General features: G+C 43.1%; 2 protein-coding genes across 2 annotated transcripts in view; both read right to left on the bottom strand.

Moving 5' to 3' along the window:
• Window positions 1-1,427: 1,427 nt before the first annotated feature.
• Window positions 1,428-13,101, bottom strand: LOC310793837 (centrosomal protein 20-like). Its single transcript, XM_083655732.1, has 4 exons — window positions 13,069-13,101; window positions 11,176-11,373; window positions 4,210-4,294; window positions 1,428-2,235 (listed from the first exon to the last, which is right to left on the bottom strand). The coding sequence occupies exons 1-4, from the start codon at window positions 13,094-13,096 to the stop codon at window positions 2,082-2,084; spliced, it is 465 nt and encodes a 154-aa protein (XP_083511858.1). The 5' UTR covers window positions 13,097-13,101; the 3' UTR covers window positions 1,428-2,081.
• Window positions 13,102-13,848: 747 nt separating this feature from the next.
• abcc6a (ATP-binding cassette, sub-family C (CFTR/MRP), member 6a) overlaps window positions 13,849-24,859 on the bottom strand; it is a gene marked incomplete at its 5' end in the record, with an annotated part of 31,103 nt that continues 20,092 nt past the window's right edge. Inside the window, 20 exons of the mRNA XM_083656260.1 lie at window positions 13,849-15,243; window positions 15,673-15,867; window positions 16,041-16,207; window positions 16,608-16,766; window positions 17,816-17,962; window positions 18,251-18,352; window positions 18,712-18,838; window positions 19,475-19,674; window positions 20,159-20,469; window positions 20,782-20,989; window positions 21,191-21,308; window positions 21,412-21,496; window positions 21,680-21,863; window positions 22,093-22,260; window positions 22,511-22,687; window positions 22,785-22,911; window positions 23,022-23,091; window positions 23,565-23,652; window positions 23,784-23,930; window positions 24,296-24,499. Coding sequence (XP_083512386.1) covers window positions 15,135-15,243; window positions 15,673-15,867; window positions 16,041-16,207; window positions 16,608-16,766; window positions 17,816-17,962; window positions 18,251-18,352; window positions 18,712-18,838; window positions 19,475-19,674; window positions 20,159-20,469; window positions 20,782-20,989; window positions 21,191-21,308; window positions 21,412-21,496; window positions 21,680-21,863; window positions 22,093-22,260; window positions 22,511-22,687; window positions 22,785-22,911; window positions 23,022-23,091; window positions 23,565-23,652; window positions 23,784-23,930; window positions 24,296-24,499 — 3,093 coding nt within the window. The 3' untranslated portion in view covers window positions 13,849-15,134. The remainder of the gene's footprint in view (window positions 15,244-15,672; window positions 15,868-16,040; window positions 16,208-16,607; window positions 16,767-17,815; window positions 17,963-18,250; window positions 18,353-18,711; window positions 18,839-19,474; window positions 19,675-20,158; window positions 20,470-20,781; window positions 20,990-21,190; window positions 21,309-21,411; window positions 21,497-21,679; window positions 21,864-22,092; window positions 22,261-22,510; window positions 22,688-22,784; window positions 22,912-23,021; window positions 23,092-23,564; window positions 23,653-23,783; window positions 23,931-24,295; window positions 24,500-24,859) is intronic.

The raw sequence follows: 24,859 nt of genomic DNA, 5'->3' as shown, positions 1-24,859 counted from the left end.
TGACAGAGGAAGTGAGATGCAGAACGTCTGGGTTGGCCACAGTAGATGTTTGTGTGACCCGGGCTGCTTCTGGGCCACAAAGGGACGTCATTAGGACTCTGCAGCCACTGTTGCTCAGCTGCTTCACACGGCATGAGAGGGGAGGAGCCTCAGGAGCGCGAGGGGGAGGAGCTGCTTCACACAGCATGAGAGGGGAGGAGCGCGAGGGGGAGGAGCTGCTTCACACAGCATGAGAGGGGAGGAGCCTCAGGAGCACGAGGGGGAGGAGCTGCTGGGGAGGAGCGCGAGGGGGAGGAGAGAGTGAATGAACCTAGATGACTTCCCCACTTTACAATGCAGTCTAAACATCTGGATTAGCTGGTATCTGAGATGAAGACAAAATCTCTCACAGCTACTTAACAGCTGTTCCATCAGGTAGTGTTGGTAAATACTTTTTAGGGCTTGTTTCTGCCTTGTTAGGGGTCATGTGGGTGGGGGTTTGCAGCATAGAAGAACACAATGAGTACCAGAAGGTTAAGACAATCACAGGAAAGCAATTGAATGTCAATATATACATAGAACACCTTCCTGTGACTGACAAGGTACCCAGCAGTGTCTAAACTGTACTGACATGGTAACATACTGTGGGTAGGGTAGCTCGGATTTGCAACTGTACTTCTGATTACAAGCAATAGATTTCACATAGGGAGACATTATTATGGGAAGTTTATGAAACTTCAAAGTCAATTCTATATCTTCATCTAACCAAAAATGGTGTGTGTGCTAACCCAGTTACAATGTTGACTTTAGTAGCAAAAATGAAGTATCCTATCATATTTGTAAGATAGTCTGAACCAGCTGATCGAATGTATAAGATCAAAGATGATTTTAGACTCACACTGATCACGTGTATAAGATCAAAGATGATTTTAGACTCACACTGATCATGTGTATAAGATCAAAGATGATTTTAGACTCACACTGATCATGTGTATAAGATCAAAGATGATTTTAGACTCACACTGATCACGTGTGTATAAGAGTGCTTAATACTGTCTTGAAACATTCTGCATTGTAATAACTTACCCTGAATGGACACTAGAGGGCATGTAAATAAAGGCTGTATTTTCATGCACTATACCGTAAGTTATGGATGAACTGATACTGGTATTGGACAACTGGCTACAACAGGTTAAAACAAATAATCACTGTCACGAGAATTCAACAAGGGTTGAGAAAAATAGATTAGATCTAAATTAGCCCTACTCTGCATTGGCCAATACTAAATGTTAGCACTCTTCAACCTTCTCCTTGGTGAGGCTGCCATCATGTGGCACCAAATAAAACAGCAGTTTCACATTTACAAAAAAATCATTCCGATCCAGGGTATAAATATAAAAATGTTTATTTAAAAAACTAAAAGACAATATAGAATATCAGAGGCAAATGTTTAAATGTAAATAAACTAGAGAAGGACTCAAAATAATTGAACATTTTTGCCCAGGTTATAGAGTAATGAGCAAGTACCTCTTAGCAGGTGAAATCTATGCAACATGCCATTGAACAACAAAATAATTCACTTAATATTACGGCACACAGTATCACTATGTGACTGAATCTAATATTAAATGTATTGTTTAAGTCACTCATTAAAATCAGAATGTAACAAGAACATCTGGGATAATTTGGCAACATTTAACCAAGTACAATTGTTTTCTTCCTTCATTCCTTCAGCTTAGCAGAATTCAAACTCCATGTTATAATGCCTGAAGATTACACTTGATGACCCTTTTCACAGCAACCGTTTTGAGGTGGAAAAGCAGTAAGTAAAGCAGGTGTAACCAATAACATTGACGAGGGCCCTGGCACTGAAACACCTAAATGGAATGGAACCGTCATTTGGTTGGTTACACCTGTTTTACTACCTCAAAACGGTTGCTGTGAAATGGGTCTATGGGCAAACAGGACAACATGCGACGGCGTAAGCCCCCGCTTGTTTCAACAGACTTCTACGGGCAACAAGCTTCTGATAACCCAGAGTCTTGCTGAAGCAGCTTTTTGGCCCATGCTGTGCAAAACGTACCCAGTGCATCCTCATCATCTCAGGCTTCAGGTCCAGGCAGTGTGCTGCTGGCAGTGGTGCCTGCTGGGAGAGAGGCGCCCCCTGCTGGGAGAGAGGCACCCCGCAGAAACATCTTCCCTCCATTTTCACCGCTGCTGCTCAGGAAATGGGACACCAAGCCATACAGAAGGGGCCTGGAAAAGACAAAGCATCAAACTTGTCATTATTATTATTTAACATTTTTGCCTTTTCGTCTTATAGACCCATTTCACAGCAACCGTTTTGAGGTAGTAAAGCAGGTGAAACCAATACCATTAATGAGGGTTCCATTCCATTTACGTGTTCCAGTGGCAGGGCCTTCATAGACCTGCTTTGCGTCCTGCTTTACCACCTCAAAAGGGTTACTGTGAAAAGGGCCTATAGATCACAGTGGAGACAGACAGGAAAGATGGGGTAGAAAGGGAGGGGGAATGGTGTGACTGAGACGATTTTGAACCTATGAAGTTGCAGTTACACGGGCCGCGCCCGACTCAATCACCAATTTCCACTTTCTCACCTTCTCTGATGGTACACAGAGAGAGAGCGATTGGAAAAGAGAAATGTGATCATGACCTGATGTAACAAGTATGTAGTATGCAGCTTAGCCTGCAGAGCCATCATGACACCCCACACTGTAGACATGTTTGGTTGGAAGTCACATGACACCCCACACTGTAGACATGTTTGGTTGGAAGTCACATGACACCCCACACTGTAGACATGTTTGGTTGGAAGTCACATGACACCCCACACTGTAGACATGTTTGGTTGGAAGTCACATGACACCCCACACTGTAGACATGTTTGGTTGGAAGTCACATGACACCCCACACTGTAGACATGTTTGGTTGGAAGTCACATGACACCCCACACTGTAGACATGTTTGGTTGGAAGTCACATGACACCCCACACTGTAGACATGTTTGGTTGGAAGTCACATGACACCCCACACTGTAGACATGTTTGGTTGGAAGTCACATGACACCCCACACTGTAGACATGTTTGGTTGGAAGTCACATGACACCCCATACTGTACATGTAGACATTTGGTAAGAAGTCACAGCAACTCCAAGAAGAAAATATTTACAGAACGATAGAGACCAGAATCCGGTAATTGCTGGAGAAAATGCAATAATTCAATGGCTGATCACTATCACATATTTTGGAAATGCCCAGCAATCCAAGATTACTGGTTAAAAATAATCTCAGAGATCAAATTAATACTGGGTTTTGAAATAGATGACAGTTTTGGCACCATATAGCCTACCTGGGGAATATACCAATCGAATTTATTCCCCAAGATAAATACCTCCTCAAAATACTTCTTGTTGCCAGCAAAAAAACAATAACAAGAAAATGGCTAAACCAGGACCCACCAACAAAAAAAAAGTGGATAGCAACTGTACAGGAAATATATGAGATGGAAAAGCTGCCCTTCTATCTAAGATTGAGAAAGGATAAATCTGATGGGTTCTGGTCCAAATGGTTGGCACATACGAGTGTAGGAGGAGCTTCCATTCCCATTTAGCCTTGTCTGTGCTCATTTGGTCCATGTGTATTTTCACATCGAATGTATTATACATGTATATGTCTCATTCCATTTTTTTTCTCTCTCTATTTTTCGCTCTATACTTCTCTCTCTCTCTCTGAAGCTGATTGGAACAAGTAACCGAACAACATAACTTAACACAAAGCTAACTATTAAATAAAAAACTAAGAATTGATCTGTAACACCCATCATGATGACCTGAATGTTTGTTGTTGTTGTTTTGTTTGTTTTTTATTTTAATTTTGTGAGTTTGCATTTGAAAAACTGTCACTCATGTGGAGAAATGTTGGAATATGATGCAAACACTCTGTTCTAAAACAAAAACCTTAAAAATAAAGTTACAAAAAAAAAAAGAAGAAGTCACAACAAAACTAATATTAAGATTTTTCCAAAGCAGTGTTTGTGGACTTTACCCAGAGAACAACCTGCTGTTACTGATAAACTCTCTAGTGCTACTGTAAGTATTCCAATGCCTGGGATGGCATTTCGACAATGCAGTTGATATATAGACCCTCCTTATGAAAGTACTATATTCATATATCATTCCCTCAGAGTGTACAGTAAATCGATGAACTTACACAGATTTGGAACCTGCATCCTCTGCTACCTTCAGTTCATTTGCCAGGAACTGTCTGTCCAGGGGAACTTCAGGTTGGCCTGATTCTGTAAAAACAAACCGTTTTGAAGTTAGCATATCAGCCTGGACCAGTGGCCTGTATCACGAAGCTGGATTTCAGCTTAGCGAGGTAACTTCAGGGTTAACCCTAGGTTTTCAGTCTCACGAAGGTGGTTTACTTTTTATCGGGGTACGTTGTCATGGTAACTTATACTGAACAGCTAACCTGGTCCAGAGCAAGTTATGTTCGAGATTGAGATCGCTGGGCCCCCTCCCGACCAATCAATTCTCTTGGAAAATGGCCGGCCCAATGTGCCCATACCTAGACAATGCCATTGATATCGGCGCGCAAATTGTTAGACGAGCTCTCAGGAGGGAGAGAATATTCTGCGACAGAATCAATCCTTTTGATTTGCTGGACGAGGTTCTGTATGAGAGATACAGATTCTCATCCGAGGGACTACAGTGTATCTGCCAGCTGCTGGAGCCGTATGTCGCTTACAGTGTCCCAGACTGTGTGGATTGCGCAGGTAAGTGATTGTACAGATGTTTTTTTCTTTATCTGTAATCATCCTTATGGTGTGTCTCATAATCCAATATGGAATGAGAGAGGACAAGAACATGAAATGTTGTGCAGTGTTACAATTTGCAAAGCTCCGACATTGAAAAATCCTGTCTCTTCAGCCACAGGATTTTTCAATGTCGGAGCTTTGCAAATTGTAACACTACATTTGTGGTCTACAGACTTGAATGTGAATGCGGGACCTTCTACGTCGGTCGTACCAAGCGCAAGCTGAGGGAGAGATTGGCGGAACACAAGTACACAATTCGGACCAACAACCCCCTCTACCCCATGGCTCAACACTACAAAACTGCAGGCCACACCAGTCCTCACACTCTCAGGGTCATGGTCCTAGAGGTCATCCCCAAAAACGTGAGAGGAGGTGACAGACTGAAACACTTGCTCAAACGTGAGACGTTTTGGATAAATACCCTCAGAGCCACCACCTTCCCTGGCCTGAATGAGGATAATGATTTATCACCGTTCCTCTAAAATTATATATATATATGTGTGTGTATATATGTGTATATATGTGTATATATTATTATTATTATTATTAATTTACTTTTCCAACTCTCTCTGCCTTAACTGTGCTGTGTTTTGAACTATGATGCCTTAACTGTGCTGTGTTTTAAACTATGATGCCTTAAAGGGATACACCACTTTTTTGGAAGTTTAGCTCATTTGCCACATCCCCCCAACATAACCAAGATACACCATGCCTTACCGGCACTGTGGAATAAATTACCTGACGAGATCAAAGAAAGTAAAAATCTTGTGCAATTCAAAAAAAAGTATAGAAACATTATTCTGGAGAAGTATAGACGTGATGGTACATAATCAGGACTTATGGGTCACTTGTATTTCCTGTAGTATGTTTGGTATTAGCTATGTATGTGTAATTATATGTAGTAGGTAGCCTATGTGTGTATGGGCATGTATGAATAACTAGGAGCATGTGCTATTTGTGTGTGTAAATCAATGCATGTATGTATCCATGTGTATGCATATGTACTGCATATGTTTACATATAACGTAAAGGAATAAGGGTAAGGGCATTTAATAAGCTAGCTAGCTTCAGCCCTAAAACCCTTTCGGTCAGCCTTATGTATCTTTTGTTTTCTTCTGTTTTTTTTCCTATTCTGTGAATATTCTTTGCTTTCTGATCGAAATAAACTAACTAACTAACTAACTAACTAACTAACTGTCCGCTCAGTTCACAGTGAGCTACAGTCGTGAAGTTAGTAATTATCGCCATAGAATGGAGGCTAATGGTACAGCTGTTAAAAATCTGCCAAAACACACATCTCACGGCGTCAAAATACATGGTGTGCTTCGGGTACTCACCACACGACACGATGAAATGTTAATCCAAAATGCACATAATCTGTCTTTTTGGAAGGAAAAGAGGTCGGCGGCCATGTTTGGAAAGTAATGCCGGCTACCTCTTTTCCTAATTAATAAAAACATGTCTGTGTGATTCTAATCTGCAAAAGGAAATGTCTGTTTTACCTTGGCTTGTTTGAATGCCCCAGCAGAGAACAAGGGTGTGTATTAAAGATGAAACAGTGGTGAAATATTAATTTTATGAAGCATTTTGTTTGAACAGGAACCAGAGGAAATAATGTTATCAAGTATTTATTAAGTACATAATACATACTCATCAAAGAATAACCTGAGTGTCCATGAAAGTTACTGAAGGTAAAGTAAAACGCATTAAAGTGACAGTCATAGTTGTTTGCACAGACTTTCACTTTGTTAACACTGTATTATGCAACATTTACCATACAATTCTATCAAGTGAAAAATGTAGTCTATAGCTGATGAGATTATTTCATTTGGGCAAATTTCATGAGTTTTTCTCTCTCTATCTGATACAGTTAAGTGTAAATCTTTGGTAAACATATTTTTTTATACATACACACGCATACACTTACAATACTTAAGAGCAAGGGGTACACTGAGCAGGTTGAAAACATGTGTTGTATCTAACAGCCATTTAACATTTAATGGAGCACTTTTTTTTTTTTTGTGTGTAAATCTTGACATTTGATCTGACCCCTATGAAGAAATTGAGTCAATGCAGCAGCAAAATAGTAAAAGGACACAGCAAAATAGTAAATATATATTAAGAACATATCAATAAGAACAGCATTAAGACAGACATGTATTCAACAGATGTATCTGTACCACTGTATTGATCCCTGAAGGAAGTTCTCTTCTCTCTTGCCCCCATCCTCAGTGAGGTCAGAGGTCAAGCTCAGCTACAGCAGCACCTCCAAAGACAGACAGAGGGGCTTGAACTGGGATGTCCAGCTGAAGCTTATGTATCACAGGGCTTAATTATCCTCTCAAAGCATATAGGCATTGAGGAATCTGACATTTGGGTCACAACTTAATAACTAGAAACAATGTGGGTCGTGAGCCTAGACCAGTTGAGAACCATTGCTTCCTGTGTTAGTTGATTGTATGTGCAAAAGGAAACATTTGCAGCCACTGTGTTCAAGACAGACAGTGTGTGGTTTGTAGTTTCCTGTTTTTTTTGTATTTGTACAATGTTTCCTGTTCATTTCCGTGGCTGCTTGTTCGCTTCGCTTCGTGTGACTCTGTTGAGAGCTGCCTGGTGGGGTCCATCCGTCGACAGCAGCTCCTCACCGTCCATCCAGGATTAATTTGCCATGGCTTGCAGGAGAAAAACAGTGACACAGCTTCTCTTCATTCTCCTAAGTTTATATTCTAATCACATTTTGGGAAATCTAATCAATCTGATGGTGCTGGTGGGAGATTCTGTCACATTGTCCGGTGAACGCTGTGAGGAATTACATGGAATTTCCTGGGTTTACATGCGGCAAGATGGCAACAAGGAGCGACTCGTGGCCCACTTTTACAATGGGAAATTGATGGTGGGCATCGGGTATGGAGCCAGAATCAACCAGTTAACTGATGGAAATGATGGAAATCTTTCTCTCGTTTTACACCGAGCCATTTACAATGACAAGGGCGACTATCAGTACAGATGCGGAAATCGTGTTTTAACCACTGTCCGTTTGGAAATTCTGATTCCCTGTGAAGAATCTGTGATTGAGGGACAAGATGCCACCCTGAGGTGCCACTCCTTTACCATGAGTGAAGAGAAGGACCTCAGTAAGTTCTTAAGGTGGGAAAGGAATGGAGAGACTGTGTATGAACTGAATGTTGTCTCTGGGACTGTCAGCTATGGTCCAGGCTTTGAAGACAGAGTTTCTGTCTCAGGCTACAGAGAAGGAGATCTGTCTCTGACACTGACTGGGGTTCAGCAGCAGGACCAAGGGGTTTTCCTCTGTTACCATGGCAACGGCACGGAGAGAGGTGAGCCACGTCCTGCTGTGAAGCTCATTGTCCGTCCACCTGCTGTCAATGAAGGGGACATGCCGACTCACGGCTTATTTGTATTCCTAATAGTGATCATATTTGTCATGATTGCTTCTCAGATTTACTTGGTAATGGAGCGGATACTCCAGAAAAGAAAGGAAAAAAAAGAAGCTGAACCAGCGACCAGGACGTCCAGATCACAGCCGATATAGGCTACGTTCACACAGCTATTAGTGTTTGAATTAGAGCCCGACCGATATTATCGGCCCGCCGATATTATCGGCCGATATTGGCGATTATCGATATATCGGTATCGGTAAAAAAATATATATATATCGGCCGATATATATTTTTATTTTTTTATATATATATAAGTTGATTTGATACTTTATTGTCCACCATGGTGGAAATTTTTCTTTGGCTTCTCTTCCCATCAAGATACATTGTGCACAGTACTGTCTAAGTTATAGACAGCATGGACAGCATGTTGTGTATATTTGATATTTTTTCTTAACTATTTGTTCTATTGTGTTTTTGTATTTCTAGTTATTTATAATTATTAAATTCCCAGTTAAGTTTACTGTTTCATTGCATTGAGTTTATTAATAAGCTGTAAAATATCCTGCCTACATCACATATTTCAATTCATGTCAACTCAATCATATCTTTGTCAAGTGTTTGATATTTGAGGGTTGCTGATGTGGTGCCTCCTCTGGTCGTTAAGGGCACCTGTTCGGAGGGAGGGGAACTCGTTGGAATATCGTGATCCTCCCACGTGCTATGTCCTACCGGTGAAGCTTCCCCTGTCAGGTGAAAAGAAGCGGCTGGCTAACTGCCCATGTGGAAGCATGGAGCCAGTTTTCGGCTCTCCCCAGATCGGCAGAGGGTGGAGCAGCAACCAGGATAAATAAATAAAAAGTTAGCACTAATGGGGGATTAGCACTAATGGGGGATAAACATTTGATGATAAAAACAAAAATAAAATAAAATAAAAATATCGGCCGATATTATCGGTATCGGTAATTTTTTATTCCCTAAAATCGGTATCGGTATCGGTTTCAAAAATCCCATATCGGTCGGGCTCTAGTTTGAATCTAATCTTTTCCCCCCTAAGTGACTCAGGTCAGTCTTTTTCATGACTGTGTGAACAGTACAAGTCACATTGAAAGTTACTTTTTTAAAGACGACCTGGGCTACTTTCAAATGTGGAAAAACATCAGAATCGAATCTGATGTTTTGGAATGTGACTCCGGTGTGAACAGACATCTGGCCCATATCAGACTTAATGCTTCAATGTGACTTTTACGTCATTCCAGAGCGACATTCGTCACTATTCTGTGCTGGCGGGAGGAGGGAGGACCAAGCAGGCAGATTGTGATTACAAACATGGAGGACATCTGCGAGGGAGATGATCAGTGGAGGGACAGTGAGGTTTTAGACCTTATAAGTATTAGCAAGAAGTAGCAGCTATTGCTTCACAGAAAGCCATCATTAAAATGTTGGCTCTCTTTCTCCTCCTCCTCATCTGCTCCTGTATTCGCTGGCTTCCACTGCACAATAACTTGTGAATTAAACTGTAAACAACAGATGAAACAACATCGTCAGCTACTACTGCCGTCTTCTTCCGGGTTTACGTAAAACAGCTGTGTGCTGCGTGTGACGTTATTGTCAGAGGTGTAGTGCTATCTTGAGAAGTGGGGGAACGCACCTATTATGCAGAATTCCCCCCTCCCCCGGCACACGCACAGGTCCCCCCGCACGCACACACACACTACACTGACACACACGACTTAACTTATTGTGTCCTAGACACTGCAGAAGTAGCCCATGACAGAGTCAGTTATCACAAACAGCTAAGCTAAAGAAGTCTCAAGCACACTATATTAATGAGTTAATAAATAACTCATTAACTCAAATCAACTCTCAATAACTGTCAAACTAGATGAATGACTTCAAAACCATTTACAGTTTGAGAGTTGATTTGAGTTAATGAGTTATTAATTTGAGTTAGTGTGGACCAGTGATGTCACTGGTCCACACTTTAACACTCAATAACTGTCAAATTAAATGACAGACTTCAAAACCGTTTACAGTTTTCTGATATACTACTGATGTTCTAATGATACAAAGCTGGTTGAAAATGGGCAGAGGGTTCCTTTAACTCAAATCAACTCTCAATAACTGTCAAACTATTCATCATTCATCTAGTTTGACAGTTATTGAGAGTTGATTTGAGTTAGTGTGGACCAGTGATGTCACTGGTCCACACTTTAATGGTGGTCTCGACCTAGTTTCAAGATGAAGACCAGACACGCTGCCTCGCACCACGCGCAATCCTAGTGACCTCACCCACCTCATGTAATCCTAGTGTGACGAGCACAAGTGTAATCCCAGCGTGACGTCCGCGTGACGCACTTGCCTATATGACGCCGATAATGTCGTCAGTGCCAAGGCTATGACGTAGCAGTATTTATAGCCATGCTCTGTGGGTCATCGTCCTCTTTCCCTGATCTTCTGGTCGCGGTACCCAAGCTGATCGCATCCCATTCTCTGAAAGCTGCATTTCGACCCACCCACCTCCCCAGGCCATCACCAATGTCTTGACTCCTGAAGAATCCCCTACGGGGGGGGATTCTCTATTCTAGTCCGAGCAGATGCCCTCTCTCACCGCAAGAAGAGAGGCATCTTAGCGCGGAGTCATTACGGACCTCCAGTTTGGAAACCATTGCCTTAAAGCCTTTATTTCTGTAACAGCCATTTGTGGGGGCACAACATGCACATTACTTTGAAATTGTTAGTGAGTCTAGTGTGATTTGGCGATGATATCTTTAATAGATTCACCCAGTGGCTGGCTCCCAGTTTGTGAAAACACAGCTCAGGCTGGGACGATGTTTCACCCACCTGCTGTCAGCACAGAGGCAGTGTGTCTGTTCACCCACCTGCTGTCAGCACAGAGGCAGTGTGTCTGTTCACCCACCTGCTGTCAGCACAGAGGCAGTGTGTCTGTTCACCCACCTGCTGTCAGCACAGAGGCAGTGTGTCTGTACTTGTTGAATTCAAGGTACTCCCGGATGAGCTCGTTGATGAGCAGGTTTTCGTGGGACAGCGACGGCCGGGGTTCAGTCTGGTCGTCCAGGGCGCTGAACACCTCTGCCCTGATGCGAGCCTTCAGCTGGCTCAGCACGCCGCGGGACTCCAGCGTTTCTCTCACCGCTAAAATATTCAGGTTTTGATCGGGTCAGCATGAGGTCATTTAGGTCAGTGGTTCTCAAAGTGGTGCCCGGGGACCCCCCAGGGGTCCTTGAGGGCATTCCAGGGGGTCCCCGGTAAAAAGGGGGATCATTTATTTTCACTATAATTCCATCCATTCCAAGTACGGTAATACAATGACAGAATGTGTGACTATTTTGGTCATGGGTTTCACGCACTTTCTGTAAGAAAACATCTCAAAGCAACCTTATCAGATGGGGGACCATGGGACAAAATCTTATTGAATGGGGGTCCACAGTCTAATTTGTGTCAGTTTAGGGGTCCTTGATGTGAAAAAGTTTGAGAACCACTAATTTAGGTAGTAATAATGAATGAATGGAAGCCACCCTAATGAATGGAAGCAGGCGTTGCTTCACCTTAGGTCAAGGAAGCTATAAAAGAAGGAAGAGTCATTGCATTATACCAACGTTTAATCTATGGGGCGGGCCAGACTTTGGTGCCAGTTCTATTGAAGCCTATGCATGGAGAAACCCAACATATGAGCTTTGAAGAAGCGAATAAACTGACCGGGAGCTTGATTTTTCAGTGTGCGGACTTTATTTTTTTAATCTAGTTATCATTAATTTGTCCTGCACCTGCCTACTGAGGATGTCACGCTTTACTTTCTTCTTCATTGAAGAACACACTTCAGAGAATAGGTTTCTGACAGATTTTTCCTAATGTGCGCATCTGTTGGTTTGCTGTTCTTAGTCTCCAAAACATGAATTTGACTCACCATGAGCCCTGACTCACCATGACTCACCTGACTCACCATGAGCCCTGTAAAATATGTCTATAATCATGTTTGGATTTGGATATTATTTGGAGACTAACAGCAAATACATGGATGTGCACGTTAGGAAAAATCAGTCAGTAGCCTATTCTTTGAAGTGTACGTGTTCTTTCATCTGGTACTAGAGGCATTTCTTAATCAAAGGTCACATGACATACGCTAGATATGTTGGGTTTGTGCCTCTCCTTCTCCATGCATCTCCCAATTGGCACCAATGATGCAATGACTCTTCCTTCTTTTATAGGTTCTTTGCCTTAGGTTAGGAAGTCCCTGCTTTTCGCCAAACTCCATTCAAGAATCTGGCAATTTAACCTGACCTTGCTTATCTTGCTTCTATACATAGCTTTACCAAATAAAATTATAATTCACGATTTTCTCTCCACCACTAGGTACCACTCTTCATTTCGGCATACACATGATCCATAAAGCTGCTTTATTTCAATAAAATGCTGCCGTTGATTCTGTTTGCCTCCACCAAAAGTAAGGCGATTGGAGAGCGGTAGAGAGGACCAAAACCTGGAATTTAAATATCCGAAATAAATATCAAATATAGCTGCTTGGTGGATCATATTTATGCCGAATTGAAGACTAGCTTCTAAGCTATACCGGGGTGGGGGTGGGTTAACGTCAACTTTAGCTAGCTAAGTTGTATACCACTGCTGATAAGCAAGTTTAGCTGTTTGAATGGAAGCTGTGTTAACGCTGTTATTTGGAGTATTGGAACAAAGTCGCTGACACGCTAACGTTAGCTAAACCCTGTTAGCAGACTAACGTGCAGTGCTAGTGTTAGTGTTTCCTTAATCCCAATACATTTTGGACTGTAGTTAACAGCAATAAAATAACGAATAATGACAAATAACACTTACCGCATTTCAGTTCAGTGATGGTCGCCATTGCAACAAGTGTGGGGTAAACAAACGCCAGTGTGCACAACCAAGGCATAGCTGAACATCTTCTGCCATCTAGTGATTGGGGTTAGTTACTACAAGTGACTGGTGTTCATACCTACCGTATTTATTATACAGTCGAGTCTATGGTTCATACCAATGGTTCATGAGACTATGACGGTTCATACAGACCCCAACATTCAAAATGTGTTTTCTTTTATTACAGAGAATATTTCCGCATCTTCTCCCAGTCCAATTTGGGCACCCAGAGTCTATCAGTCTGAAGACTAATAAGATTTTTAATACAATCTTAGTCTTCAGATTGATAGACTCTGTGTTCCCAGATATGCTGCTTATGGTTCAGTATGGCAAGGGATACTGTCTATGAATTTATACAATATCACTTAAAATGAGGGTCAACGAGGGTAAAAAAAACTCAAGCTAAGTTTAAGGGGGGTTCAACATCTGCAGGCATCCAAATTATGCACATTCTGGGTATATAATATCTGCCCTTGATTTACCATTGACAACATACAACCACGGTGGGTGGTAGGGTTACAATATGAGCACACTAATACTGTACTGTCATTTCAACTCCCCGAAGTAGCTGTCTTGGTCGAGTACTCTTTTATTTTGTATGTATACATATTGTTATGTGCCACCCAAAAACATCTAGGCTTCTACATTTTGCCCGAGACACACTTTCAAAGATGTGACCTCAATCCAGTATATTCAAACACGTTTTTATTAATTCCAGCATGATGTATCGTGCAGACAATACATAAATGGTCAATCAAATATGAACAAGCTTGATATAAAAAGTATAAATATAATACAATCCTCAGAATTTTAAGGACACTTTAATACATTTTGTCAAATGACATAAATAAAGTAGGGCTTCTCTTAGAATATATTGTCTAAACCAGTAAGACAAAAACAATAACATTCTCTTCTCTTTGAAAAGTCCATAAGAATCTTTGAATTGAGAGCAAAGGTCAATGTGGAGACTTATTTACACCAAAAAAAAACAAAAAAACAATACTGATTTTGTTCTTTCTCTGTGCATGGCCTCATTGGCCTGAGTCGTTTGGTGGCGGCAGAGAAGCAATTTCTCACACAGAATTATCACCATTGTTTTGAGGAGGCATTCTCCTCATTGCGGTTTTTTACTATCGGTGTCAGGTTGCATCCGACCAGTGACGTCCGTATTGACCATTCTATGTGTTTACTTTGACGGAAATAAACAAAGACCGCAACATAGTTGGACGTTTGCTAACGTCTTGGCTCGTCTCAATGTTTTCCTCTTTTCCCCTGACTTATAAAAACTCAGACTTGGCTGCTTCAGGCTGGGATTGTGAAGACCGTGAAAACATTGACTTCTCCTGGGTTTTACAGGGTGAACCTTGTGAAGGTTAGTGTGTCAGAGGATTACGTTCCTATCCCAGTTTCTGAGACAGGGAAACAGAACAGCTTTGAATCAAGTTATGTGTTGTGTAATAGGCTAACCATGTGTGAGTAAAACTGTCAACATTTAAGCCTGAGACAACATCAAGAAATGCACCATGTGCTATATAAACACTTCAAATGTACCAATCCTACAAAAATAACTTGGCTCCCATTCAACAAGAGGATGAAAATCCTTAAGATTTGTGGTACGCTTCATTCCACTTTAGCTTAATCCTTACATGGAATAAACCAACTCTACAACTGTATATACAATATTTACAGCTTGCTGAATCTCAACAATCCACCATAGCCTTGGGAATTGCACCATCTGAGGTTAAAATGTCTTTTTTTCCTTTTTTTTTTTTTTTAACATTGAACAGTTTGTCTGTGTTGTAAACATGCAAATGGGGACTGCATCAGCAGCTTCTCTGCGGATTCATCCTTTGGTTGTAAATTGGCAATGGCCTTGTGGAGAAGAGTTTGAAGCTGCCACGAAGCTCGAAATGGCCAATTCTACATGTGTTGAAGAGCCACTGACAGCAGGTGCCAGGCCTGGACGCCAGGATCCTGCTCCACTGGTGCAAGGGGATTGGGAAGGCCTAAACCAGTCCAGCTTCCCGGCACATTCGGTAGAACTGCCCCCTCTGTGCGATGAGGTTGGCTGGAGAGTCCGTCTCGGAGATATAGCCTTTGTCCATAACTATCACTCTGCAGAGCAGCAAGAGGAGGAAGACATGCAGGTTTCAGATCCAGCATTTCTCATGACATTTATATCAAGCTCACCTAACAAATCCCTGCACTGCTATTGACAAGGCTCAGGTCTATGATTATCTGCCCTTTATTTGTATCAGTAGTGATGTTGAGTATTTTATGCTCATATCTCATTGCTTCTAGGTGTGTTTGTCAATGTACACTTCGCCTTGATTTAATTGTTTTTTAGTATACTGCTGTGTCCCTTAACTGTCTTTTGTCTTTACTTGTTCTAATTTTACTTATTTGTAAAGCACTTTGTAACGGTTTTGAAAGGTGCGTTAACAAATACAACACAAAAGTGTTTTTCATAGGTTTATTATTGTTATTTGAATGTTATTATTGTTAGCATGTGATTAGATATGACTATAGTGGTTTATAACCTACCTAGTGTAGTCCATGATGGTGTTAAGGCGGTGGGCGATGGTCAACACAGTACAGTCCTCAAACTGTGTGCGGATTGTGGACTGGATGAGTGTATCTGTCTCCAGGTCCACAGCGGCTGTAGCCTCGTCCAGCACCAAGATCTTAGTTTTCCTTAACAAGGCTCTGGCCAGGCACACCAGCTGCCGCTGACCCAGACTAACAGACAAGGAGTTGAATGGGGGGGGGGGGGGGGGGGTCACTTTAGACATGGGCTGTATGATGCAATTCTATCCAGATATCTGCATACAAATGTATTAGTGAATGACTAGGTAGTACAAACCAGTGGTTTAACTGCGTTGTGACGTATCAATCAAAGCAATCATCCTTACCTGAGGTTTTCCCCTCCTTCTGAACATTCGTGGTTGAGTTTGTCAGGCAGCTTGGAAATAAAGTTTTTGAGGTGAGCAAGCTCCAGCGAATTCCACACCTCCTCATCAGAGTAGGTATCAAAGGGGTCAAGGTTCATTCGGAGGGAGCCTGAGAACAGCACAGGGTCCTGGGAAAGAGGACAGCCATAGCACATGTCATTCAAAACAAAACAGTCTATATTGATAACAGGATTCTTAACATTTCTGCTACAGGCGTATTTTATACTGGACACCAATTGGACTTGCCAGCACAGTTCTGACTGGGCAGGAGAAGCCAGTGCTCAGTCTCTGCTATTAACACTGCAGTACCTGGACTTGCCAGCACAGTTCTGACTGAGCAGGAGAAGCCAGTGCTCAGTCTCTGCTATTAACACTGCAGTACCTGGACTTGCCAGCACAGTTCTGACTGGGCAGGAGAAGCCAGTGCTCAGTCTCTGCTATTAACACTGCAGTACCTGGACTTGCCAGCACAGTTCTGACTGGGCAGGAGAAGCCAGTGCTCAGTCTCTGCTATTAACACTGCAGTACCTGAGGGATGATAGTGATGCGTGACCGGAGGTCATGGAGTCCGATGTCGGCGATGTTGACTCCATCTATAAAGATCTTTCCCTTTGTTGCCTCTAAGATCCTGAAGATCCCAAGGGCAAGTGAGGACTTCCCCGCTCCTGTCCTTCCCACGATTCCAACCTGAGGAAAGATTTGCTCTCACAGTCAGAATTGACATGGCATCTCTCTTGACACCATTTCAGTGAGCAGAGCAATGAGAGAATGAGAATGCGAATCACTTTATTGCCACAATAGGCAAGATCACAAGAGGCATTTGTCTTAGAGTAAGTATGCAGTGTAGCGGTCGTATCAATATTTAGAGGTAAAAAGAGATATTTAAAAGACAAAATCACAACATTGCAGGTGCAGTCCAATGTATACAACATATATATGAATAAGGGTTAAATATGTGTTAAATAGGCATTAAATAGGAATTTACAGTTCAAGTGGTGTGCGATGTAGTTAACAAGAGTAATATAATGGAGTAAAAAGTTTTGGTAGGAGAAGCAGCTATAATACTTTAATGTAACGAGTGTAGTCCAGCTGCTGCTACTGTAAAGTGCCATTATGATTTTTTTTTTAATTATTATTATTTTATTTATTTATTTTTATAATTGAGTCCTTAGTAGAGGGGCCTGGCAAGTTGGTAGTTGGTCTTGGGGGGGGGGGGGGGGTGTTGGTCTTGATCGACCTCAGACTCCTGCCAAGGGGGAGCATTTCAAAGAGTTTGTGTCCGGGGTGGGAGGGGTCGGTCATGATTTTTCGAGACCACTTCAGCGTCTTGGCGGTGTGCAGGTCCTGAAGGGATGGCAGGTTGCATCCGATCACCTTCTCTGCACAGCGGAAGATGCGCTGCAGTCTGTTAATGTCTTGTGGCGGCGGCATTCTAGACGGTGATGGAGGAGGTAAGGATGGATTCAACAATGGAGGCGTAGAAGAACACCATCGTTGCTTTTGGCACTTTGAATTTCTTCAGCTGCCGCACGAAGTACATCCTCTGTTGTGCCTTCTTGGTGATGTTCAGCTCCTATTTCAGTCCTGGCAGATGATGGTCACCGGGAAGCGAAAGGACTCCATAGTGTTAACTGGGGCGTCAGCCAGGGTGATGGGGAAGGTGGGACTGTAATCCAACTAAGCTGGTCTGGGATTGAAGCTGGTAAGATCTGTTTTTATTAGACGAGATGACTCACCTTCTCTCTTTCTTGAATATGCAAGGTGATGCCCTTCAGTGCCAACTCCAGACCCTTGCGGTACTGCAGCCCATAGTCCTGGAACTCTATAGTGCCTCTCTCGGGCCAGGCGAGGGGTAAGGAGTTCCCCTCCACACTCCAACTGGCCTGAGTGAGAAAACAGCAAAGTGTGAGTAGAAAACATTCAAAGCACTTCTGTTGTGTGGTTTTCCATTTAGTATCGTACAGAGTAGAGTACAGTCCTGTTGCACTCATTACAGGGAGAAATGCTGCCTCATTTTAGTGCTTATCCTGTCAAATTTATTAGTGCAGCACTGTGTCTGTGTGTGTGTGTGTGTGTGTGTGTGTGTGTGTGCGTGCGCGTGTGCGCACGCGCATGTGTGCGTGTGTGTGTGTGTGAGTGTGTCTCTATGGGTGGTGGGTGCACTCACTGACCTCTTTCTCAGTTTCAGCATACTCCTTGATTCTCTCCACAGCAACAATGTTGTTTTCTACATCGGTCCAGGATCTCACAATCCAGCTCAGGATTGCAGTTACCTGCAATAGCCAGCAGAATGAGCTTTACATCAAATCATTTTCTCATTTCAGCTTGGCAAGCTGCAAATTGCCTCATGTTGCAAGAGGAGCGATTGCCTGTAGTGGGTTTTCCATGATTGTATAGCCAGAGGGATTGTGTGGAAATAACGTTTTTTAATAACACTAGCTTTTGTCATTGGGCAACTCGGGTAACTGAAACACCTGTTGTCCTGTTGTGCATACTGTCTGTCTGTGTGTGTGTGTGTGTGTGTGTGTGTGTGTGTGTGTGTATGTGTGTGTGTGTGTGTGCGCGTGCGTGCGTGCGTGCGTGCGTGCGTGCGTGCGTGCGTGCGTGCGTGCGTGAATGCAGAACCTCTTACCTGGAGGGAGTGTGACACAGCCAAACCAACTATGCCTGGGCTCAGGGTGTTTTTCCCCATCACAGAGAGAATGGCAGCAGCTAAGACCACACAATTACCCACAAACTCCAGATTGACTGCCAGCCACCTGTGGATATGTCATTGATTTAGACGCATGCAGGCAAGTTCAATGGCATCATGGTTTCTATCACTCTCAGTACATTGTGGTGCTACCTACAACAACATATACAGTAGCTTTCGAATGAATCATAACTCTTAAAGGAACACTCCGCCCATTTTCAACCAGCTTTGTATCATTAGGACATCAGTAGTATATCAGAAAACTGTAAACGGTTTTGAAGTATGTCATTTAATTTGACAGTTATTGAGTGTTAAAGTGTGGACTAGTGACATCACTGGTCCACACTAACTCAAATGAATAACTCATGAACTCAAATCAACTCTCAATAACTGTCAAACTATTCATCATTAATCTAGTTTGACAGTTATTGGGAGTTGATTTGAGTTAATGAGTTATTAATTTGAGTTAGTGTGGACCAGTGATGTCACTGGTCCACACTTTAACACTCAATAACTGTCAAATTAAATGACATACTTCAAAACGGTTTACAGTTTTCTGATATACTACTGATGTTCTAATGATACAAAGCTGGTTGAAAATGGGCGGAGTGTTCCTTTAATTAACAGAGTGAAGGAATGATTGAATGAGCAAACTGTGCTACAACTCATCATCATCATCATCACATCATCATCATCATCTCACCGGGTGGCCACAAATCGGGGGAAGTAGGAGGTCTGATTGATGTCGACCCTCTTGTTGGCCTGCAGAGTGAACCTGGACTGCTCTCCGAACGCCCGGATGACGCTGGCGCCCTGTACGGTCTCATTGAAGTGGGTGTAGATGGGCGAGCGACTCACGGCTTCCAGCCTCCGCAGCTGACAGGATGTGGCAACGTAGAAGCTCTGTAGCCCACAGTGGAAAATCACAAGGTTTTAATGAAATGAGTGAGAGAGAGAGAGAGAGAGAGAGAGAGAGGGGGAGAGAGAGAGAGAGAGAGAGAGAGAGGGGGAGAGAGAGAGAGGGGGAGAGAGAGAGAGAGAGAGGGGGAGAGAGAGAGGGGGGGGGGAGAGAGAGAGGGGGAGGGGGGGTTGGGGGCTGGGTGTTGCCAGAATCCATAGTGAATGTGCGTAATATATCTACAGTATGACAGCAGGTTTGGAACAAAACACAACTCAGGACCTGAATGGCAAAATCAGCACGGCTGGTTTTGGAGCCCAGGGCTTTCATTTAAAATAACAAAGTCATTGGAAGCGGCTCTCTCTATGCCACACGATGGAGCAAGGTTCTTGTCTCTAAAACAACATCAAGTGTAACATCAACGGTCAGTTCAAAGGTCAGGGAACTGTACCTGACCTTTGAACTGTACCTGGACAAACTGAACTGTACCTGGACAAATGCGTAGAGGATGGCGAGAGGCAAGATGATCACAGCCGCAAAGGGAGTGGCCATCAGCACAATGATGCAGACTTCCAGGAGTTTGAAGACGTAGCTGAGCATCATCTTCAAGCCGTCGGGGATCATGCAGTCGATGGCGTCAATCTCTTTGGCGAAGCGGTTGAGTAGGTTGCCGCTGGGCGTGCACTCGAAGAAGGACATGGGCGAGTGGAGCACATTGTTCAGCAGATCCATGTGCAGGTGGCGAGAGGCTATGATGCCGCCGACTGAGATAGCAACAGTCGTCCCAAAGATAGCTACACCTGAACAGAGGGGAAACGATGCCTGCTGAAAACAATGTGAACTACCCTTTTGCACCTGTGTGTAATGAAAATTTCCCCTATGGGGATCGATAATGATAATCTTATCTTCATACTGATACAGTATTTTAACACATTCTCATTCTCTATTAATGATTTTTTTTTATACATTTGTCATTTCTGTGGCAAACTAAGAGGATGAATCCACATTTAAATTGACAGGAAAACCATTTTTGCATTTGCTAAAAGGAAACTGCAACAAACTCTCCACATTTGAGTCAAATACAGCTAGCGAAGCCGAAGTCCAAATCTAACCTTGTGCGAAGCCCAGCGCCCCAAACACAGTCAGCTTCAGGTCTGTATCAATCTGGGTGCCGTTGACAATGGGGTCGTCAGCCCACATGCTGAGCCAGTAGCTGTAGGCCAGCGAGGCGCCCTGCTGGAAGGCGTACAGGAAGATGATGGGAATAATGAGGGGCAAGCCAATGGTCTTGAAGTACTGCATGTACATATCCAACCTCACCTGTTGTGGAGGGGGGGGGGGAACAAAAACAAAAAACAGTCACTCTTAAGAAATGGGACGATGTCTGGTCTGTATTTTTGTTTGTCATCAGCAATTTCAAGTATTTCAGTTTGGTCCCACAGAAATAGAAATATCTTTATTTCTATTTTTATTTGATTTTTTGGCAGAAAAACTGGAGTGAAAAGCCATTTGTTGACTTACCCTTCCAGTGCGGGCTTTGTCAACCACAGTCAGCTTGCCCAAGTCCTCCGGCACCTGCTCCGGGTCTGTTTCGGACACAGGCTCCATACTCTGCAGGTTGGTGCTGGTGGTGTCACCCCTGGGGACCATGGAGAGGCCAGAGGTCAGTATCATACTGTAAGAAGATGGTCGGCATGCCAAACATCCTTTTGATGCTTTCACAAATTCACATGTTTCCGTACCGAATGAGCTGCTCCTGTGATAGGTCTCTGGAGAACGGCATGAAATCCACCATGCTGAGTCGAGCATTGGACCTTCTGGAACCGGCTACACGAGGAGCACAGCATTTTAAATCAGTGACGAAAGGGATCATTCATTTTTAAAACAATAGTTATTACATGTAAGTGGCCATTACTGCACACTCCGAAAGGACAAACATTAGAAAATAACTTGAATAAAACAAACATTGAACATTGAACTTTTGAATTGAACGCTGAGATGTCCCTTTACCTCTCTGTATGGCGCTGTCTTTACGCTCGGTGCTGGCGAAGGTGTGGATGAACTCGGCGAAGGCCCCGTGGCGGCTGAGGATCTCCTGGTAGGAGCCGCTCTCCGTGATTTCTCCGTCCACCAATACGAGGATGAGGTCAGCCTGCGGCAGGAAGCTCATCCCGTGGGTCACCAGGATGCGGGTCTGTGTAACGAGCCACACGGGTCAGAACAACAAGACGTCGGCAGAATCCAACATAAGATGGAGGGTTTCTTGAATAAAAACAAGTATCAGCAAAGTGGTGCTTGCCATAAAAGAACGATAACAGAAGTTTGTTATGTATGGGTGTTTAAATATATATTTGACATGTTTGTATAGTGTTGTGAAACCATGTTTTGACTTGCTGTAAAGTTGGACAGGCCTGCTGCATTACCTTGTCTCTGAGCACTCCTTTTGGCCCGATGACTTTGTCAAAGATGTGTTGACCCACATGAGCGTCTACAGCAGACAGCGGATCGTCCAGCAGGTAAACATCAGCCTTCCTGTACACGGCTCTGGCCAGGCTCACCCGCTGCTTCTGCCCTCCGGACAGGTTCAGTCCCTGCATGGATGCAATGATTACATTTTTTGAGACATAACTCAAAGGAATGAGTTATGTCTCAAATTTCATTTGAGACATAACGTACATTTCTAAATGCAGGGTGGTAGAGGCAGAGTAGGGTGGGCTGCCCCTACCATCCTGCATTTCAGAAATTTGCATTATGTGGTTGCAGCTATTGCGAATTCACACCTGTTTATTCTTATTTTGATGGAGATCACTCAGATCAATTGAACAGTTTGACAGTCCGTACCTTCTCCCCAATCTCTGTTTGGTCTCCGGCAGGCAGGATGTCCAGGTCAGGCAGCAGGGCACAGGCCTCCAACACACGCTGGTACCAAGTCTTCAGCTTCTCACGCCCAAACACGACGTTGTCCTGGACTGTGGCATTCTGGATCCAGGCCTGCTGGGGCACATACGCCATGGAGCCCTGTGAGGAGGACAGGTGGCAAAATAGAGATTGTGAGTATTTATTCAATGAAACCCAAAGCTATGAATAGGACTTGCATAGAACCTAATCACAGTACCTTAACAGTGACACTGCCACTTCTTTTCTCTGTTTCCCCAAGCATGGCAGACAGCAAGGACGACTTTCCACTCCCCACGTGTCCAACAACAGCGACCAGGGATCCCCGTGGCACACGGATACTAATCCTGTTAATAAAAAAAGATAATTTCTTCCCTCAATTTTATCCTTGAATTCAGATTGTTTTAATCCATTTAGGTGAATTTGTTTTAATCCGTTTAGGTTAATTTGTTTGTACCTTTTTAGACATGGAGGCCCCTCTGCAGCCCAACTGAAAGTGCCGTTGTCTATCGCCACATCTTCCCCGTCTAAAGAAGAGGCAGAGCCAAATTAACAAACATTTCTTCCAACCTGAACAACAAGCAATCTTTCAAATGAAAACTTTACTCGTCAAATCTGAGTGGGATCGTATTTGCTTAATCGTACAAATAACAGAGCTGTTGCTACAGTATTTTATCAGCTGTCTTAGGAAGTGTTGACAGATAACAGACAGAGAGCAGTTTTTATTTCTCTTTGAATCATATGTCTGGCTTTGTGCAGTTTAACCACGGCACGGGAACAGCCTGTAATTACCCTGTCTACCAGTCAGCCCGGGACCCAGGAAGTGACGATGCACATAAATCATAAATCATACAACGCTGTGGGATTCCACAGATATAAACAACACATTCTCATCCACTTTATTGATGATGACAGCCTATGATTTCAGTCTGCATGGGAACCAAATTGTGGAATACTGCCGGAATTAAACAGCGTCTTCTTTCATGGGCGGTGCTCTTACCGGAGCTCAAAGGAGTCTTTGTCACATTGTCCGCTTTCAGTTCCTCTGAACACAGGTATTTCGCCAGACGTTTCAGTGAGACCAGAGCCTAGAACGGAGTCAACTGTTAATTATTGCATCCGTATGCGTCTTATAGGGCCGTGAACATTTTTGCCTGATCTGGCAGCATAGTTAGAATGAACATCTCAACACGAGTGTCACAGGACAGTGGTCCTCTACCTGCATAGTGGTGCTCATTGCAAATGGAAGTTGACCAAGTGGGGTCTTCAAGATGTTGATCAGCGCCATAGAGACGAAAATCTTCTGTGCATCCAGGACGTTCCTGTCATCGATCATCACATAGACCCCAAACATGGCAAAGGCAATCTTGGGGAAAAAATAGACAAAATGTAACAGGTTACGTTTAGAGACAGAGCTAAAAAAAAAAACATTTTTACTAGTTGCCAACTTTGAAATTGTAACTAAACTTTAAGTCTTTGTGATCTGTGATTTTATGTATGTATGTATGTATGTATGTATGTATGTATGTATGTATGTATGTATGTATGTATGTATGCATGTATGTATGTACTGTATGCATGTATGTATGTATGTATGTATGTATGTATGTATGTATGCATGCATGCATGCATGTATGTATGCATGCATGCATGCATACATGTATGTATGTATGTATGTATGTATGCATGTATGTATCATGTATTTTTTATTTTTACATTCAACCCTCTTACCATGAAAGAAGAGGAGTTGAAGGAGGCAATGGAGATGGAATGAAGGATCTGAGACTTCTTCAGGGCCTTCAGCTCCTTTTCTCTGTAGCCCAGAACCTGCTCCAGGAAGGCCTTCTCCCAGGCATAGAACTTCAGGATCTTGATCCCATTCAGGATCTCATTCATCAGTCTGATGCGGCCATCCATGAACTTCATTTGGACTTCCTGTTGACCAGACAGTTGTATGTTTGAAGCTTTTTAACCAAAACCCTCCTCAGACAGAACTGAGCTGAGGCACAGTGGAAATACAGTAACCAGACCAAAGCAAATACGCGCATTTGCAAACATGGGTTCGCCCACTTTGGTTACAACTGTAGTCGTGTTATTGAGCATCGTAACAGCAACGACGGTTGTTTAATTCATTAGGATTTATTGCATTACAGGGCTTGTTACATTCAACAACTTTATGACGAGGAAACAACAAAGGACCAGGAATGCGGTCACTGCATTCCAGACTGCAAGTTTGATTAAATTGGCGTACAAATTTGCCAAACGTCTGTTGTTTCTCCAGAAGAATGAAAAATT

Source organism: Poromitra crassiceps, assembly GCF_964638095.1.
Source record: "Poromitra crassiceps genome assembly, chromosome: 19".
Classification (NCBI taxonomy): domain Eukaryota; kingdom Metazoa; phylum Chordata; class Actinopteri; order Beryciformes; family Melamphaidae; genus Poromitra; species Poromitra crassiceps.
Note: the sequence above shows the minus strand (reverse complement) of the source record. Positions and strands in the feature narration are given on the sequence as shown.